The 18,030-nt window shown below is 43.0% G+C and overlaps 5 protein-coding genes across 5 annotated transcripts; 2 read left to right on the top strand and 3 right to left on the bottom strand.

Annotated features, from left to right (window-relative positions):
- Positions 1-2,903: 2,903 nt before the first annotated feature.
- Positions 2,904-4,198, bottom strand: EAF02_004837 (uncharacterized protein; the record flags this gene model as incomplete). The annotated part of the gene is made up of 3 exons (XM_038900885.1): positions 2,904-3,362; positions 3,418-4,083; positions 4,172-4,198. The coding sequence occupies 3 exons, from the start codon at positions 4,196-4,198 to the stop codon at positions 2,904-2,906; spliced, it is 1,152 nt and encodes a 383-aa protein (XP_038759397.1).
- A 1,306-nt stretch (positions 4,199-5,504) lies between these two features.
- On the top strand, positions 5,505-6,514 carry EAF02_004836 (uncharacterized protein; the record flags this gene model as incomplete). The annotated part of the gene is made up of 2 exons (XM_038900884.1): positions 5,505-5,552; positions 5,696-6,514. 2 exons carry the CDS (start codon positions 5,505-5,507, stop codon positions 6,512-6,514), a joined length of 867 nt encoding a protein of 288 aa, XP_038759396.1.
- A 261-nt stretch (positions 6,515-6,775) lies between these two features.
- On the bottom strand, positions 6,776-8,229 carry EAF02_004835 (uncharacterized protein). Its single transcript, XM_038900883.1, has 2 exons — positions 7,618-8,229; positions 6,776-7,564 (listed from the first exon to the last, which is right to left on the bottom strand). The coding sequence occupies exons 1-2, from the start codon at positions 7,658-7,660 to the stop codon at positions 7,104-7,106; spliced, it is 504 nt and encodes a 167-aa protein (XP_038759395.1). The 5' UTR covers positions 7,661-8,229; the 3' UTR covers positions 6,776-7,103.
- Positions 8,230-8,608: 379 nt separating this feature from the next.
- On the bottom strand, positions 8,609-11,540 carry EAF02_004834 (uncharacterized protein; the record flags this gene model as incomplete). Its single annotated transcript, XM_038900882.1, has 2 exons — positions 8,609-11,302; positions 11,355-11,540. The coding sequence occupies 2 exons, from the start codon at positions 11,538-11,540 to the stop codon at positions 8,609-8,611; spliced, it is 2,880 nt and encodes a 959-aa protein (XP_038759394.1).
- Positions 11,541-13,635: 2,095 nt separating this feature from the next.
- On the top strand, positions 13,636-17,759 carry EAF02_004833 (uncharacterized protein; the record flags this gene model as incomplete). The annotated part of the gene is made up of 6 exons (XM_038900881.1): positions 13,636-14,098; positions 14,127-14,290; positions 14,311-14,626; positions 14,657-17,101; positions 17,238-17,583; positions 17,615-17,759. 6 exons carry the CDS (start codon positions 13,636-13,638, stop codon positions 17,757-17,759), a joined length of 3,879 nt encoding a protein of 1,292 aa, XP_038759393.1.
- Between the last annotated feature and the right edge of the window lie 271 nt (positions 17,760-18,030).

Here is an 18,030-nt window from a genome sequence, read left to right as displayed (position 1 = left end):
TCCATTTGATAGGCCTTGGTACGTATGTATGTATGTATGTATATCTCTTTTGATTTACCCGCGTTAACTTCAGGAAATAAACGTAGAGGCTATTGTTGAAGAAATCTGAAGCAAGCTATTGATTTCGTCACATATTGCGCGGTTCATGATCCAGTAATGTGATCTTATTCGTCCTCTTCTTTGCGAAAGTTTCTCATGAGCACGCTTTGAAATTCGTCATCTGGTTGATATCGCATCACACCAACCAATATCACCTTCGATGGATAGATAGTCTGCAGTTTACAAACAGGTGAGATGTGGATGCATTGTGATAAAATCTCATTCTTGTCTGCCGGCCTATCTTTTCTGCATTGAAACTTTGGAGTATCAAAGTCCTTGTCCTGATACCCCTGATCTACATATATTTTCTATCACTATTTCATTCTTGCTTCAAAACTGTACGATGTTGCTTGTGTGATCATCAGCCACCCAATGCTATCTATCTCTCCACCACCACACCTAGGTATCTATCTATCTATCTATTATTCATTAATCGACGAGCCATCTATCATCCATTTCCACCAAACCACCTCTGTTCCATCTCAAATTCCAAACTCCATCCCAAACCCTCACAATTCCACACATATTCCGTCCCCTTCTACCCTCCTTCTCTACCCACAATATCCCTCCCCCCCTCTCTCTCACTTTCCTACATTCCCAGAACCACCCCCAAAAAAGCACCAAAATCAAAAAATCAAATGTCCTCGGAGAGACTCGAACTCTCGACCTTTGGATGGCTAAAGTGATTGTTATCAATCACCTCACATAGGAATATGAGACCAACGCTCTAACCAACTGAGCCACGAAGACTGGTTTTTGATCATGTGATAATTGATGAATTTTGTGTCTGTTTTCAGATTTATATTCAACATCGACTATCTCTCGAACTATGGGAAAGCTATCTTCTGAAAGATTTTTTGTGAGATTTACATGAGAGACAAAAGGAGAGTTCACGATGGAGATGGAATTCATTTACTAATTACCTAGTTGACTATGTTTATTTATTATTACTGTCGTCTATAAGTTTCTCTTTCTGCCCACTACATCAATTCATCAACCCATCAAGCTATGTGAAAATGTGAAAAGATACCAAGACCTCTTCTACCAGTATCCTTCTTGAAGATAAATAAACCGTTTCATCTTCACCCGTTCCATCTATATGTATCTATACATACCTACTATCCCCCATAACTTCTCCCCTCTTTTCTCAATTCAACACCTCCCACAATACCATCAACTCGAATCTAGATTACTATGAACCCATCCCAACTTTCCATGCTATTGATATCTTTCCTCCCTTTTACACTTCTACATATATACCACTCATTACTTCAAATATCTCACTCACATCACACATCCATTTTCACACTCACATTCAATAAGTATAAATAAACACCGATCGAACACCCGCTCACCCATCCATATTCATCTAATCTCTCCTCCCATCTCATTTCATCTCATCCACTCCCTCTCATTCTCCTTCCCATCCGCATCCCCATTATCTCTCCCTCTTCTAGATCTTCCAAAACCCATCTTTCCTTTCTATTCCCCAATCTCTCCATCTCACACATCCACATCCCTTCCTCTCCATCCCCCTCTCATCCCAGATCTCCCAACCAGAAACCATTACAAGTTCCAAGTTCCAAGTTCCAAATTTCAAATTCCAAATTTCAAGTCTCAAACCACCCAAACTCCCAATTTCCAACTACTCCCACCTCCCATATCCCTTCACCCCAAGATTGACAATAACTGCTAGCGCTATCCGTCTCGTCATTTAGCCACCACCAAGTCACATACCTCCAACACTTTCTACTTAATCCCCCAATCTGCAATCTGCAATACTCAATACTCTGTCCCAGATACCCTCCTTCTCCTTCTCTAATCTTCAACCTTCAAGCCCGATTTTATCCACCGTAGTTATTTATATTTTCCCCAAGTATCCTTCCTTCACCATCATACAAGACTGGAAAGCAATTTTGAAGCTCAGCCTCATGCCATCCATCCCACTACCAAGTAAGTATACAACACATCAAAGAATTTGCGAACAATACGAATCCAATCCACAAAGAGAAATTTCTGCACAATAGCAAGCATTTTGTCAAAGAGATTACGCCATTTTCGAGGAAAGTTTCGGCAAATCTTGAACATAGGTGTGAGGAATTTTTCAGGGCTGTCGATGTGACTATGATCCCCAAGTTCTTGAGTCTACACAAATCAAATAATCAAATTCACTTCATATCACTAATATGCATATATCAAATAATAAAAGTAGAGAAAGAACAGTAATCTTAAATTGCTATCCCCCCACTAAATCAAAAAAACTATTCTTCTAACCATCAAATCATGATTAGATAATTGTCTATTCTCAATTCAAATCGAACTAAGTTGAGCTCCATGCACAATAGCAACTGAGAATCCTCTCCAAGGCAACCTGCCTAAGGTATTCTCCGACTATATTGAAGATGTTGAAGTTCTCCGTAACGCCGAATGCTATGTATGCCACACCTCCCATCCCCGAAAAGAGTAATAATCCATTGCCCGCCATATCTACGGTCTATGTTGAAAGACTTTTATCTTCATTTGTGTCTTTTGCTGTATGTTATCCTTGAAAAACAAATGAGAAGAAACTCAGAAAATAGTGCTTTTGTCATGCAATAAAGCGCTGTTCAAAGCAGGTGTAAAAAAAAATGTGAATGATATCATAAAAAAACTCCCGCCATATATTGGCCCCAAAGGTCGTTGAGACCATGCCTTTCATCAATCATTGCGCCGTTAGATATCCGTAGGAAATACAGGGAATCCTGGTTGTACAAAGACGTTGAGTCCTGTACTGATGTTGTGTTTTGAGTTTATTATATTTTTATTTAGAACTTGAGGGTCTTTGGCTTCTCCCAGCTGAATTCTTGGCTGGTGAAGTGACCGTTCTTGGCAGTCTTGAAGTAGATTGGCTTAGCCAAATCAAGCTCCTTGACAATGACACCAGGTCTCAAGTCAAAGTTGGCTCTGATGATCTCAACAAGTTCATCAGAGGTCTTGCTGGAGGTACCATATGTGTCAACGAAGATTGAGAGTGGCTCAGCAACACCGATAGCGTATGAGAGTTGGACGAGAGCACGTCTGGCAAGTTTGGCATTGACCAAAGACTTGGCAATCCATCTAGCGACGTAGGCAGCAGATCTGTCGACCTTGGAGAAATCCTTTCCGGAGAAAGCTCCACCACCGTGAGCACCCCATCCACCGTATGTGTCGACAATAATCTTTCTGCCAGTAAGACCAGCATCTCCTTGAGGTCCACCAATGATGAAAAGTCCGGATGGTTGGATCTGAAAGGGGCATGTTAGCAAATTATAATTGCAAGATGATTACAATGAAACTTACGTGGTAGATGGTCTCCTCAGTCAAGTATTCAGCTGGGATAACCTTCTTGATAATCTTCTCCAAGATCTCCTTTCTCAAAGACTCAGTGGTGATGTTTTCGTCGTGTTGAGCACTGACGACAACAGTGTGAACCTTTTGTGGGACAACAGCTCCGTTGTCGTGCTTGTACTCAATGGTAACTTGAGTCTTGGTGTCAGGTCTGAGCCATGGCAAGCTTCCGTCTCTGCGAGCAGCGGACATAGCAGCGTTAAGCTTGTGTGCCAATTGAAGGGTCAAAGGGAATAATTCAGGAGTCTCATCAGTGGCATAACCGAACATGATACCTTGATCACCAGCACCCAATTGCTCAAGAGCTTGCTCGTAGTGAAGACCTTGAGCGATATCTGGGGATTGTTCTTCAATGGCAACCAAAACATTGCAAGTCTTGTAATCGAAACCCTTGGAAGAGTCATCGTATCCGATATCCTTGATGGCTCCACGGATAACCTTTTGGTAATCGAGACGTGCCTTGGTGGTAATTTCACCAAGACCCATAATCATACCAGTCTTGGTAGCAGTCTCACAAGCAACCTTGGAGAGAGGGTCCTCAGCTAAGCATGCATCGAGAATAGCATCGGAGACTTGATCAGCGATCTTGTCTGGATGTCCCTCACCAACAGACTCGGACTAGATAAAACGATCAGTAAGAAAATTTGTTATCGAGTCAAAGGCCAGCTTACGGTGAAAGGAAGGTTCCTTGGTTGTGGTGGGAGACCCCATTTGATCCGTTGGCTTGAACCATGATTACGGTTGGTATATGTGAGGAGATGATGGAGAAAAGAGAGTTGTGTGAGAGAAAATGGGAGAAAAAGACAAACTATTGAGAGGTGTTGTTTTTTAAAAGAAGAAGAGAAGAGTCAAGAGGTCGAGGGGTCGGAAGAAAAGGATCTATGTAGTATGTAAGGAAAGGAAAAGTTTGTGATTGGGATTTTTTGGGGGAAGGTGGGGTTAAACAAAGAATATGTCTGTGCTACGAATTCCAATTGGTTAGTAATGAAATGGGGAGAATTGCACCATCTCTCCAGGGCTGGTACAGAATACCTCCCTAGTTCCCAATAGAGACTGCCAGGCTGGCCGACAGTCCAGTAGCATATGTTCCCTTGCCTAGGTAGGTATGATACCGAACACCTCACGCTGTCACGCCCTTCTTTTCTTTTGCTTTCGCAAAGTCGCAATTTGCATGTACTTGGTAAGATTCAAAGATGTGCATGCAAGATTGATTCCATACATCCCATGTTGATTCCGTGCAGGGGTATTGAGGACGAGGGACTTGCAGTTCCAGCTGCCTTTATCAGGTTATCATGCAGATATGAGTGATGATCTGGAGATGTTGAACGGCGTGATTGGTTGATTGTGCCAGTAGTGGTTCATTGGCTTCAATCATCTAGAATACATCTCGGGCGCCGAATATTTGGATTCAATATACCCTTCGCTCCGAGATTGTTTGTGGTATTCTGTATCATTATGTTTGGCAGTCTAGATTATCACACTCACTTCATTGACTTGCCTACCTATGTAGTACGTACAAGTAGTCCTCTTGGGTAATATTGCCGCCGAAGAATTGTCAATAGATTCCCATCTCGGTCGGTTTGATAGTTTATTTGATAGGTATTGGTAGGTATCAATATGTTGTAATGGTAGTTTGTTGAGACAGTTTCGTACGGGGCACACTCGTACCGAGACGGGCCTTGCCTAGCATCCCGTAGGTTAGGTGGTACTAATTACATTCTAACTTTCTACTAATGATTATGACAAAATCTCTACGCCTTCTCGTGGCCTTCTAGAAACATTTCATTCCTCAGCCTTGTGTAAAGAAACTTTTGTCTGCTTAGGTAAGCAGGAAAGGAGAAGGCTGAACTTTCTTTTTTTCTTTTACTGATAGAAGCTACCCCACTATCAACATTTTAGAAGTCTGATAATAGGTAGGTACTCACAATTTATCATATCATTGCTTCCCAGGGCACATTGTTCACAACCAAATACAAATACTCGCATCGTCGCATATTATCTACCCATCGCTAATACCAGATACCTACCATAATTTCAAGATGAGTAAATTCGGTGTCCTAGTAATGGGACCTGCAGGTGCAGGAAAAGTAATGTCTTTCCATTCTATGCACGTCTTTCTTATATCTCCAGGCCTTAGCCATTCCCAATTCAAGTCTTAATCTTTGTGAATGTTCTCCCGAAACAAGTCAAGAGGGAGATATATACTAATCCCCTTTTCCTTTACCTCCAGACAACCTTCTGTACCGGTCTCATAAATCATCTCCAAAACAATCGTCGCTCCTGCTTCTACATTAACCTTGACCCGGCCGCCGAAACCTTCACCCACGAACCTGATCTCGATATCAAAGATCTCATATCCCTTGAAGATGTCATGGAAGAAATGGGTCTCGGCCCCAACGGCGGTCTCATCTATTGTTTCGAATTCCTTCTCGAAAATCTCGATTTCCTCTCCGAAGCCATCGAGCCTCTGACCGAAGAATATCTTATCATCATCGATATGCCAGGCCAGATAGAATTATACACACATATTCCAATCTTACCAGCTCTGGTAAAGTTCTTGACCAAGACGGGCGCATTGGATATTAATCTATGCGCGGCGTATCTGTTAGAAGCGACGTTTGTGGTTGATCGCGCGAAGTTTTTCGCAGGCACTTTATCTGCTATGAGTGCGATGATTATGCTCGAGGTTCCACACGTCAATATTCTGTCCAAGATGGATTTAGTAAAAGGACAAGTCGCAAAGAGAGAACTGAAAAGATTCTTAGATCCGGATACGTCGTTATTGGATGATGATCAGGAAGAAGATGATGGAGAGGGTGAAGCAAAGGATGCGCAGACATTGATGAAGGGGAACAGTTTCCGCAGATTGAATAAGGCGGTTGCGGGGTTGATTGACAGTTTCAGTATGGTCTCGTATTTGAGGTTGGATGTGCAGAGTGAGGATAGTGTTGGAGGAATCTTGAGTTATATTGATGATGCTATTCAATTCCATGAGGCGCAAGAACCAAAGGAACCAAATGATGAGGTGGAATATGATGAGGCAGAATAAATTGGCTTCGTTTGGGATTTTGGGAATAAAATGAAAATGCGTTATGTGGAATACTCAGACAGCTGCAAATATTGGTAGTCAAGTATACTTTGAATCTCGGCACGAGCAGAGGCGCATAGCTGGTTGGGAGGCACGGAATTTGAGAGGATACCGAACTGGCGTTAAGGAGAAATAATTGTATGATGCATAGCGTTGGCGTTTTTTTGGGTGAGTTATCATATTCAAGACTATCAAGAATTATCGAAGATTGGAGATATCTACAAATGTTGTTTTTTCTTTCATGAGCTTGCTCTTCATGATATGCCAATGTCCGCCTAACGTCGTATCATGTTCATTGTTAAAGTTGCCCCATTCGCTGATGGCAGGCGGTAATTACAACGCTCATCCAACCATTGCTGATGCTCCGAAGCATGTACCCTTCTATCCAATGCATTCCCTCACCACCCACCCATCTCTTCCTCTCCATTGCTATTCTCCATTTCCCTCACATATCATCACAAAACCCATCCAAACCCAACCCAAATCTAAACGCCAATCAAACCCACCAACCCACAATATCACAAAAAGACCTCCCCACCAAACCAACCCTTCACCTCCTCATCTCCTGCTCCCTCCTCGCCTTCAAATACTCACTCCAAAAAACATCCAGCATCCATCTCCCCCCCTCGACCAATTCCCCCCCAGTCCTCCCCACCCCCCTCTGCAAAACCATCACCGCCACTCCGCCCAACACCCCCCAAAACACCAATCCAAACACCATGCGCAACCCCCACGCCACCATCCTGCGCATCAAACTCATCAGGAAAAATATAAACCAGACCACGGCCAAAACCCCCACCACGACCGCGATTCCCGGACTCTGACTCGCGACTTTGAGCGTGGCTTCGAGGAAGGGGAGCAACAGTGGCATGATGTGCGTTATGGTGAAGAGGTAGAGGGGATGCAGGATTTTGCTGAAGAGAGAGCTGTAGGTGCTGTGCAGCAGCGGATAGGCGCGCAGGAGATAGGGATATGCTTGCATTAGGTAGGGCGCGAGATGTTGGTAGATATCTGAGGAGGGTTAGTATGGTGGAGGGGAGGGAGAGAGATGTAAGTGGCTATACCGTTGACGATAGGATTAGCTTGGATGAGAGCCAGAATATCCATTTTGAGCGAGAGACAGAGGAGAGGTTGGAGAGTGGCTTGCTTATGGATGTTTCTTTATATGGTGGAGAGTTCTGATTCTTTGTTTTTTTGGGCAAAACCCCCGAGAATAAAATAGAATACTAGGTAATAATATTCTTTCTTTTCAGTAGGAATCTTATTCGTCTTCTGGATGTTGAAACTGATCGTTCCTTCTTTACTTCTAGTGGCAGTATCTCAACCTCAACCACATTGACTTTGTCGATAGTAAAGTTCACCGTTCTAGATATTGATACTAAGTATATGTAATGTAACGTATTAAGCAACGAGAAAATCCAGCTCTGAGTGCTCCGCTCTGCAATCAATGAACTAAATCAATCAAGCAATCAATCAATCCCTAGAATCTAATAGAAAGAACCAGAAGAAATCGACGTGGAATTATTGAAACATTTTTTCTTCTGCTTTTCTTTCGGGAATCGATGAAGCGCAGATGCATATAAAGTTTGTTTATCATTATCAATTTGTTTATCGCGGTCCCCGCCATACTCCACTTTCTATTGCATTACTTGCTTCCCGGTTAACGGTAAGGTAAGCTAATGTTTTTAAAAGTTGTGCTGGGACGAGAGGTCAGGCATAAGGTTACGGGTAAGTAGTTGAAGTCCAGGAATTGGGTTAAAGAAGAAAGGAAACTTAATGATTCTGAGTGTTTTAAACATCATGTTGGAAAGTCTTTAGTGATTTAATAATTTGATAATTCAATAATTTATATCTTCATGTATTTATATCTCGCAAATACCTATGGAAGTGTGTATACTGAGTGCGATATGCGATGCAACACCAAGTTGTAAAATAGTTCATACAATACGCCAATGCTATGCTAAACCCAAACCCTACGCAATGCAGCCAACCAGTCATGAAAACCATTCCAGTAATTGGTATTAATTCAAATTACTCCTTTCAAATGCAGTTATATCATGCCAAGTCATCAATATCATCATCATTCCATCCTAACGCCTCATAATACGATACCTTTTTCTTGTAAACTTGTGTGGGTTTCATCTTTTCTAGTGCTACTGGCACATCTCTTATGTTCTCTTGGTCTTCATTCGAAGGGCCCGCAGGACGGGTGTAACCCGATATCCATTCTGATATTTTACGGACAGGAGTGTCTTTCATTGGTGTTTCCTTCAATGATATTCCCTTCAGTGGCGTTTCCTTCAATGGTGTTTCCTGTATACCAGTAAACAATGTTGAAGGTGAAGGTATTTTAATGGGTGTTTCCAAATTACTTGGGACAGATGACAGAGAAGGTCTTTTGACAACAGAATCAGGAATGCTGTTGAATAGTTGTGCGCTAGAGCGGCGCATTTGCAACGGTGAAGAAGGTGGTATTGCACCATAATCAGCGTCAAGGTTTGTAAAATTGCTCGTAGATCTAAACGAACTTGAAAGGGGATTTCGAGTTGGAGTTGCTTGTACAGAATCTCGAAAGGGGTCAAGATCATATGAAGGGCGAGCTTTGGATTGTGGTATGGTAGGTACACTTGATGGGGGGATGATGCCAAGCTCCATCTGGTCGAAATCTCTAGATCTGCCAATAGTCGATCGAGATTCCCCAAACATATCCTTTTGACGGTTGGTTTTGGGAGTGGCTTTAATCTGTACCGATTGAAATGCTTGAAACAGCGGATTTCTGACAGGCTTTTTGGATTTTCGAGGATGTCCAGCAGAGGCAGATCTTCGTTCGGCAGTCTCAACTAAAGCTTTACCAGCCAGCTCACGATTTGGTTTCTTTAGTGCTGATATGGCATCCTTCAATTCTGCATCAATGGCAGCTTGTTTCTTTGCTTTCGAATTAGGGTCTGGCGCAAGTGTACTCATATCCACCTCTCTCTGGGAAAATCTTTTGGAATTCAAGACACCACCTCTATTAACATGAAGAGGCTTAAACTCGGCAGAAGGTATGCTAGACAAGGATGGAGCTTCACTTGTCTCTCTTTTCAGTCCAGGAATGGTAGGATCGGTAGCCGACCTCATTAAGGAAATGGCTCTATTTGAGCCTATTGACATACTACGTCTCTCTCTATCATCTGTCAATACACGCTGCAGACTCTTCTTTTGCTTTGCAGGAACAGGACGCTTGGTGATAGTCCCTGGCCGAGTAAGTGTGTTTGAGAAACTTGCAGCTTTGGAAACCCTAGGTTTTGAAGCCGATTTGGTAATGGGTCCACCAAGTTTGCGATTAATCGCATCACAACGATCTGGAAGACGGGCCGAGAAGAAAGGTACAATAACTTCTATACAGAAGTCCTTGAGAATATTGTCAGTATGCTTCAAGGTATTGTTGGACGTTAGGCCAGAGCTGGTATCTGGAGCCTTGATAGCTTCACTTGCAATGGATTGCCAAATGCATAGTCGGTCAATATGAACGTCGATAAGCATCGTGAGATGATCCTGTTTTCGAGTCTTGGGTGTCCTTTCTTTGCTTTGTATTATCCCGTCGTTAATCGGAAGACTAGGTAAGCCTCCTTCTAAGTTCTCGTTTGTCGAAACTAAAGGCTGTAGAGCAAAAATCTCAAGAATTACAATCATTTGGAGTTGCGTTTCGCGAATACGTAGATTGGCTATACGAGTTTTCGCTAACTCTTCTTTAGATGATCCTGGAGCCCCGGGCTCTATCTCCTCGTCATGGCCAATCCACCATTGCTTAATGAGCGACTCCTCATTTGGATACAACCCATTCTTGCCAGGTTTCATCTTCTTGCTGCTCTTCCTCCTCTTGGGTTTCACTATAGTATCGTCGGCACTCTGGTCATGAATATCAATGGATGAGACGCAGACAGGTATACCATCACGATATTTCTTGTCAAGAAGAGTACTAGATAGTACAAGGCTTTCTAAGAATGCGATGTGTTCACTCATATCGAGATTTGCGTCAAAGTCGAGGTGAAATGCCGCACGTGCTCGTGATAAAGGACCTTTTGCAAAATATGCTAGTGAAGTTTTTGAAAGATAAAGTGATTCGAAGTACTGAGTTCGAACATTGTCAAAAATTTCAGTGGAAGTGGCTTGTGTTTTCGTCTCCGAAGCGGGTAAACAGATAGTCGCTTGAGTGTCATTTTGAGGTTCGGATGCGGGTACTTTTTCAGGCGCAACTGATTGAGGGCATGATTCTGGCAATAGCGGCGTAGATGGGCGTTTGATCATAGACTGTATCGCTTCGATGGCGAGTCTCTTTTTCTTGGTATATTTGCTTCCTTCCGGTGTGATCAATGGTTCGGTCGAGGTTTCGAAATGAGTTGAACCGAAAAGTAGTCCCTTTACCGGCACATCTGTGCGCTCGGTTTGGGCTACCACGGCCGATGATCTCAATTGATGTATGTTGATCCAAGAACCCAGTTGTAAGACTACATATAAGCCTCGCGATTCTCTCTCGACAGCATATAAAGTGCGATTGTCATCTAACCTAGCTATGAGGACCATTGGCTGATTTCCCATTCGTTCCTCCAATTCCAGTATCTTAACATGAGTCTCGAACAGTCGCGATTGGGGCAAAGAATTGGTCGCAGATCCTACGTCTAGATATGATAGTGGTAGCTGTGACCGTGGTAGTAATATTATAGGTTGGAAAGTTCGAGGTCGGGTGTTGGCTTTGGATGGATATGGCTATTTTCGAATCAGATATGGTGTTGTAAAAATAAGTAAATGGATTACCCACCTTGACAACGAATGTATCTTTCAACAAGTCCTCCAATGAATTGCCATCTCTCTTTCGCTTTTTACTTCCCAAGCTTCCTATATCATCGTGACTAATTGATTGTGAGCTTGGGGTCAAGACACCAGATTGTCGACGCGCTTGGTGAATCGACGCGTCGGAGAAAGGGGATGCATCTTGACTTGACATAGCACCCGAATATTAATATTTGTTATATCATGAGGAAGATATTTTATACAATGATCTTTAATGGATATACTGCAAAGACTGTTTGAAAAAGTTATGTTGTTGGTGAACGATAGGTAATACCTTGACAATATAAAAAGCAATTTGCAATATAACATTTTCATTTCTACATCTAGATTCTAGACGCGTTCTACACGAGGCTACCACCTGACAGGGATCAAGTACCTAAGTACTTTTTAGCATCGGAACTTTTTCTCCGACACGATCGATCATTGAAACATTTTGTGTCCAAAAAAAGAGCCCCTTCATCAGCCTTTCTGAGAGTTCGGCTCGTGCTCCGTTCCGTGGACCGTACGTAACCTTATAAGATACTAGGTAGGGAGGTAGTTATACCCATCTGCCCTCAATCGCCCAGACGAGTCAAATAGAACCATTTGGCTTGTGTATTAGAAAAGAGGGTACGACAAGCCTCCAATTCCGTACCGAAAGGTTAAGATGGATAGATGGATAGATGGATAGATATGATGTTGAAACAACACAAGCCACTTTCACTATCTGATAAACATATTCTCGTCACAGTGAACACCCGCTCGGGCATCCTTTACACTGTCGATCTTTGCATTCATGATTTCCAGTTTGTATGGCATGTACATACACACTCTGACAGAATACAACATTATATCATATGTGCTGTCCATACTGTGCTAAATTGACATCAAATGAGAATTCTCAAGATGCTCCAGCCTCAAGAAACTACAACCTACCGCTTGTTCTACAGCCTCGAGTCAAGCTCTCCCATTTTGAACTCCCCTCGCTCCCTCGCTTCTATTATGGATGGTAGCTCGGTAAATAGTGGCTTGGCTCTCGAGGATTCACTTTGAAACTCGTCAAATATGGAATCCAAGCTTGTCATTGGAAGTGAAGGATATGATCGACCTGGCGGGTGGCAAATGAGAAAATGTCGCGGGGTGAAGTAGGTATGGCTCGCATGGTTCTCTTTTTGGAATGACCATCATGACATCGAAATGAATCCCTTGCTAGGTGCTGGGTTGTAGCCGAAAAGCAATATCTACCGCAGCATCAGTAGTATTATTAGTAAACTGATGTAACGAATCTCATTGGCCTTCTCAAGCAATTAAACTCTATTCTGTATGATGGGAATAGAAGAGAATGTCTATCAGGTATCTATTTGAATATTGTTTACGGTCCCTCTCTCTCCCAGTTCATCTACGAGGCATCCAGGTAGGTACTTCTCAATAACTACTAGGTATAAGAGCTAGGTAGATATCTAACTCAAATCATTCACTTCCCGACGTCGGTATTCGGTATTCACAGACGGATGATAGAATAGGCAATAGTATACTTCGTAGCTGGGGATAAAAGTGCATCTGAAGATATCGACTACTATGTCCTAGTCAAAAGCCCAAATCGGATAATTTTTCATAATTTTGCATCACAGCGGGTCTCGAAGATCGATAATTGTGTCCCAATCAACAATCTCTAGTCCTCATCTTAAAAGCTACCCAATAGCCTTACCTACCTTCTTGAGTCTTGATTGGTATCATCTCATCTATTCCGTATAATATCTAATCGATATCTCAGCTGAGGTTACCAGACATATATAAACATATGTACCTAGGTATTCATAGGTACCTATGTAAACATACATATTCACTCGTGTAGGAGTTGATCTATATTCCTATTTGAAGCTTCTCGAAAAAGAATACCCATCTATCTATCTATCCATCTACCCATCTACCTACCCACCAACCCAGTACTCATTTATCTCTCTCGGCCTACCTACCTAGGTACATCAGTGCGAAAGTCAACCTACATTTTTTTCTCGACTCTACCTTTTTCTCTCTTATATCTTCATCTGCCATTGAAATTTTCTCCAAAATCTATTCTCCACGTCCCTGAATCGAGGTTCTAGACATTCACCAAAAAACAAGTACCACTTCAATCTATATCACCACTCTCACTCTCTTACCCCCCTGCTTTATCGGTACCAGGATGACTTCCCATCGACGCTAAACAAAGCAAATTAGGTACTTTTCGCAACCTCTGATTTTTCTAAAAACCAGTTTCACTCTTGAACATGAGCTCGGAGATTTCACCTCGTGCTGTACGTTTCACAGAAGGGGACGACAACCACAGGTTCGAATCATTAAAATCTTCTGTGATCATGGAGCGCCCACATGTTGAGACCAGCGACTCTGGAGGCTCTGGCTCTTCTGCAGATTCCCACGACTTTGTCGAACATTTAAGTCCAGATGCTGCACACGACGCACATCCCGATGCCTTTATTCCCATCGATTCTCGACCCCAGATGAATAGTATGAATTCAAGCATGCGTAGTCGAGGCAGCAATTCGGAAACAAATGGGGCAATATACAGCCGCGAAGCGGCTTTCAGCCCTCCACCACCAAAACCTCTGAATGGCGCAACGGCCAGATCTCAGAGGCCTACTGCACCAGCCCGAACTCCTTCGAGTACATATGCGCCTGCGCGGCGACCCCCACAAGCTCCATACATGTCAATTTCGGATCGTCATCGCTCCGGTTTCAAACTCGAGATTTAATAGACAAGATCCAAGTGGCGCATATCGTGCGCAAGAAAGAGCTTATGTGGCAACGGTTACGCAAAATGATCCACCTTTCGAATATTTCGCTGAACCTTATACACTCTATGTCTTGGATATGGAACAGGATCAGATACTGAAGAGGAATCCCCATCAGAATTACAATTCGATGGTGATCCCTTCGATCAAGAGACTGTACTTTTCTACAACAACGATGACATACAACCTACTCAGGAAGACTTGAAAGATCCCGCAAATAGAGAGCGTCTGGAATGGCATGGGATGTTGGCATCTGTGCTAACCGGAGACGTAGTTAGGCAAGAGAAGAAACGTTTAATTGGTAATTCAGAAAACAAAGCAGAGAACATTGGCACAGAGATCTGGCTTGGTATACGATCGAGGGTATGCGGCAGAAGCTTAGGGGCCCAGCGACGGATATTAGAAGATACCCGGGCCAATCTTGACACCGTTTTGGAGGAAATTATTAAGTTTCAGGTGCAAGGCGAGAGTGAGGCTGGAAAATCACACTATTGATCAGTGCGGGGCATAGTTGCAAAGATTGAGAAGTGTGAAAGTCTATACCCATCTCGCACCGGCTTGGAAATGGCGAATAAACTGGCAGCGTCTACACAATTCGCTGCTACCTGCGACGCTGTCATATCATGGCACAATACCACCGAACTTATCAACATTGAACTTGCCGTCCTACAAAACTGGGTAGGAAATCCGGAACTTGACTTCACCAAAGTGAGACAGCGCTCACCTTCAGGACACGGACTCTCCGATGAATCATCATTTATTGATAGGTTGCTCAAGGAGGATGGGTTGAGATCTCTACAAGGTGATAAAAGCATACTGTTAGGTGTATCTGAGGTTATCATGAAAGCAAAGAATACATTGATCGAGAACTCCGAAGGTTTTGCGAAGCGTCATTTACCTCCTTATATCGAAGAGTTACTCACTCTCATAAACTTTCCATCGCGCCTCATCGAAGAGATTATCAAGGTTCGACTAAATTATGCGAAGAAGATGCGAGAATCCACGCAACAAAACGCAATGATGGCCGAGCAAATGATTTCGCAGTTCAGAATATTATTGAAACTTGCCATATTGATTAAGCAGGAGTACCTTACCATATCAAATCCTGAGCCTGGGTGGGATTTACCACCCTGTATCGATGAGTCCTTTGACCAGGTAGTTTTAGATGCCCTTAAGTTTTACTTCAAGATGCTCAACTGGAAATTGGGCGGAAACAAAAACACTTTCAAGGAAGCTGAAGTTCTTGAGCAAGAATGGGACTTCTCTAACGAGATTGGACGACATCTACAAGGCGGTGATGTTGAAGTGGCAGAGCAATTTAGTTCTTTAACCCACAAGGCCTTCTTCCGACTGAATACCACTTTCGAAAAAGAAATGGTGAGAAAGCCAAAGGAAACAGCTTCTGAGATGACAAAGCGTTATAAGCAGAGTCTAGACTCCGTTCGCGTGCGGCAGCGTATGTTGCAAAGATTTTCCAGGGTCTTGAGTGATCGTTTCGAAAACTCGACGGACTTCAGCATTGCTTTGAAGCAGAGTGGTTTGCAAGAACTCTACTCAAGGCTTATTGAAACCGGTCACTTCTTGGTTTATACTGCAAGCATTGAGCACGATGGTATTTTCCTCATAGCCTCTCCGTCTTTGTACAATCGACCCCAAGACATCCAGTCCATTCTAGGAACTTGCTATCACACCGAGGATACACAAGAAGACCCTAGCAACCCTTATATATTAGTTCTTCGCCCCGAGATCCCAATAGGATGGGATGGTCGACAGGTCGATTCAGCTTTGATAAACATCAACATAGATTTGAAAGTTGGACATCTTCGACTTATTGCAGACGGATCACAAGCCAGATTATCAAACGCACGAATGGCGTTTTTAGATTCGATCGGAATACATCTGGATATGGTGGTTGAACAGAGATCCCATCTCAAGAAAGTGCATCTTAAATTGACCGACATCAAGAAGGTCGTGTATAAGCTATCAAACTTGATTATGGACAGCGTGGAAATTGTTCGAAAACAGACAAAAGGGTTGGAATGTCAAGAACTCATTCAAACCTGCTTCATCTTCGCTACCGAGTTTGGTCAGCGGTCTTTGCCTTATATGGATCGAAACCGAAAGCAAATGAACAACATCAAACTCACAAAGATTGCCCTGGACTGGGTGAGCTTCATTTGTGATGACTGCGTTCCTACGGATCGTAAAACATTCAGATGGGCGGTGCTTGCACTTGAATTTGCAATGGGTATGACTCAAGGCCAGCATATTTTAGCTCTAGGGGAAGATGAGTATACAAGACTTCGATCCAAGGTCTCGGGATGTATGTCTCTATTGATTTCACATTTTGATATCATGGGTGCAAGATCAAATTTGGCCGCTCAAGCAGAGAAACAGCGGGTGGAGACATTGAACGCCCAATTTAGGAAGATGGATATTAGGGGAATGGCTGATGATGAGGAATCAGCTGCGTTTGTTCTTAAACAACGTCTTGAGCTGATAGCTGATCTTGATGAAGAACGAAAGGTTATCGAGGCGGAAAGGCAAGCTCTCGGCAGAGTTCTTGAAGAAAACAATGAAGCAGACCGATCTCTCACACATCTTTCTGCTTCTCCATCCAATATCAACATGCGCTGGCAACAAGGAAACTTTGTTGGTGGTGGTACCTTTGGATCAGTGTATGCTGCGATCAATCTGGACTCTGGTCATCTTATGGCTGTGAAAGAGATTCGTCTACAAGATCCTAATCTTATTCCTACAATTGCTGCTCAGATTGCCGATGAGATGCACGTTTTGGAGGTTCTCGATCATCCCAATGTCGTCTCATATCATGGAATTGAAGTCCATCGCGATAAAGTCTATATTTTCATGGAGTACTGTTCTGGTGGGTCACTTGCAGGTCTTCTCGAGCATGGAAGAATCGAGGACGAGCAGGTTTATAATGGTGTACGCTTTGTTGCAACTTCTTGAAGGTCTAGCATATCTTCACGAAGTGGCATTGTTCATCGTGACATCAAACCAGAAAGTAAGTTATCTTTTTTGCCTCATCCATACGATCAGTTCTCTAACAATATACACAGATATTCTCCTTGATCACAACGGTGTAATCAAATATGTAGATTTTTGGCGCCGCAAAGTTATTGCTCGCCAAGGTAAAACTCTTGTCACCGCGACTACAGCCAGTCTTGCCAACAAAAACAAATCTATGACTGGAACACCAATGTACATGTCACCCGAAGTAATCAAAGGAGAGAACCCAGGACGAGCTGGTTCAGTCGATGTCTGGTCACTCGGCTGTGTTATCCTTGAAATGGCCACAGGTCGTCGACCTTGGACATCTCTTGATAACGAATGGGCTATCATGTACATATTGCCCAAGGCAATCACTCCTCAATATGCCATCACCAGACCAACTCAGCCCCCAGGGTATTGATTTCATCAAGAAATGCTTCATTAGAGACCCCAAGAAACGTGCTTCGGCACCGGAACTATTACAACACGAATGGATTGTTGCAATCAAAAACCAGGTCTCTATCGAGCCGCAAACACCAAGCGATAGTGGAAGTTCTCAGTCTAGTACTAGAGGAAGTTTCACTAATTGAGGTACTATGAGTTCTCGCCTTTGTCAACTACTACCTTTATCGGTTATACAATACCTTTCTTCTACTTTTCAAACAAGAAAACTTTTCCTTTGTATTTGCATTATTATTGTTTTTTGAGTCGTTTGGGGAAAAAGCGCAGTACATGAAGCGTCTTTTGGTGGGCATTGGGTTTGGGCACAATGGGTCGAATTGGAAGTAGATGTATATGAGGGATATACATATACACGAGACTTTTTCATCAGCGATTGAGTTGGGAGTTGGTGTTTTTCGT

This window comes from Botrytis sinoallii (genome assembly GCF_014898435.1).
Source record: "Botrytis sinoallii strain Bc 23 chromosome Unknown BSIN_007, whole genome shotgun sequence".
NCBI classification, from domain to species: domain Eukaryota; kingdom Fungi; phylum Ascomycota; class Leotiomycetes; order Helotiales; family Sclerotiniaceae; genus Botrytis; species Botrytis sinoallii.
Note: the sequence above shows the minus strand (reverse complement) of the source record. Positions and strands in the feature narration are given on the sequence as shown.

Excerpts from the sequence above, each read along its gene's own strand:
- EAF02_004835 (XM_038900883.1), bottom strand. The coding sequence starts at position 7,660 with ATGGATATTCTGGCTCTCATCCAAGCTAATCCTATCGTCAACG. Across the intron at positions 7,565-7,617 it reads AGCTAATCCTATCGTCAACG|ATATCTACCAACATCTCGCG; the intron begins GTATAGCCACTT and ends AACCCTCCTCAG.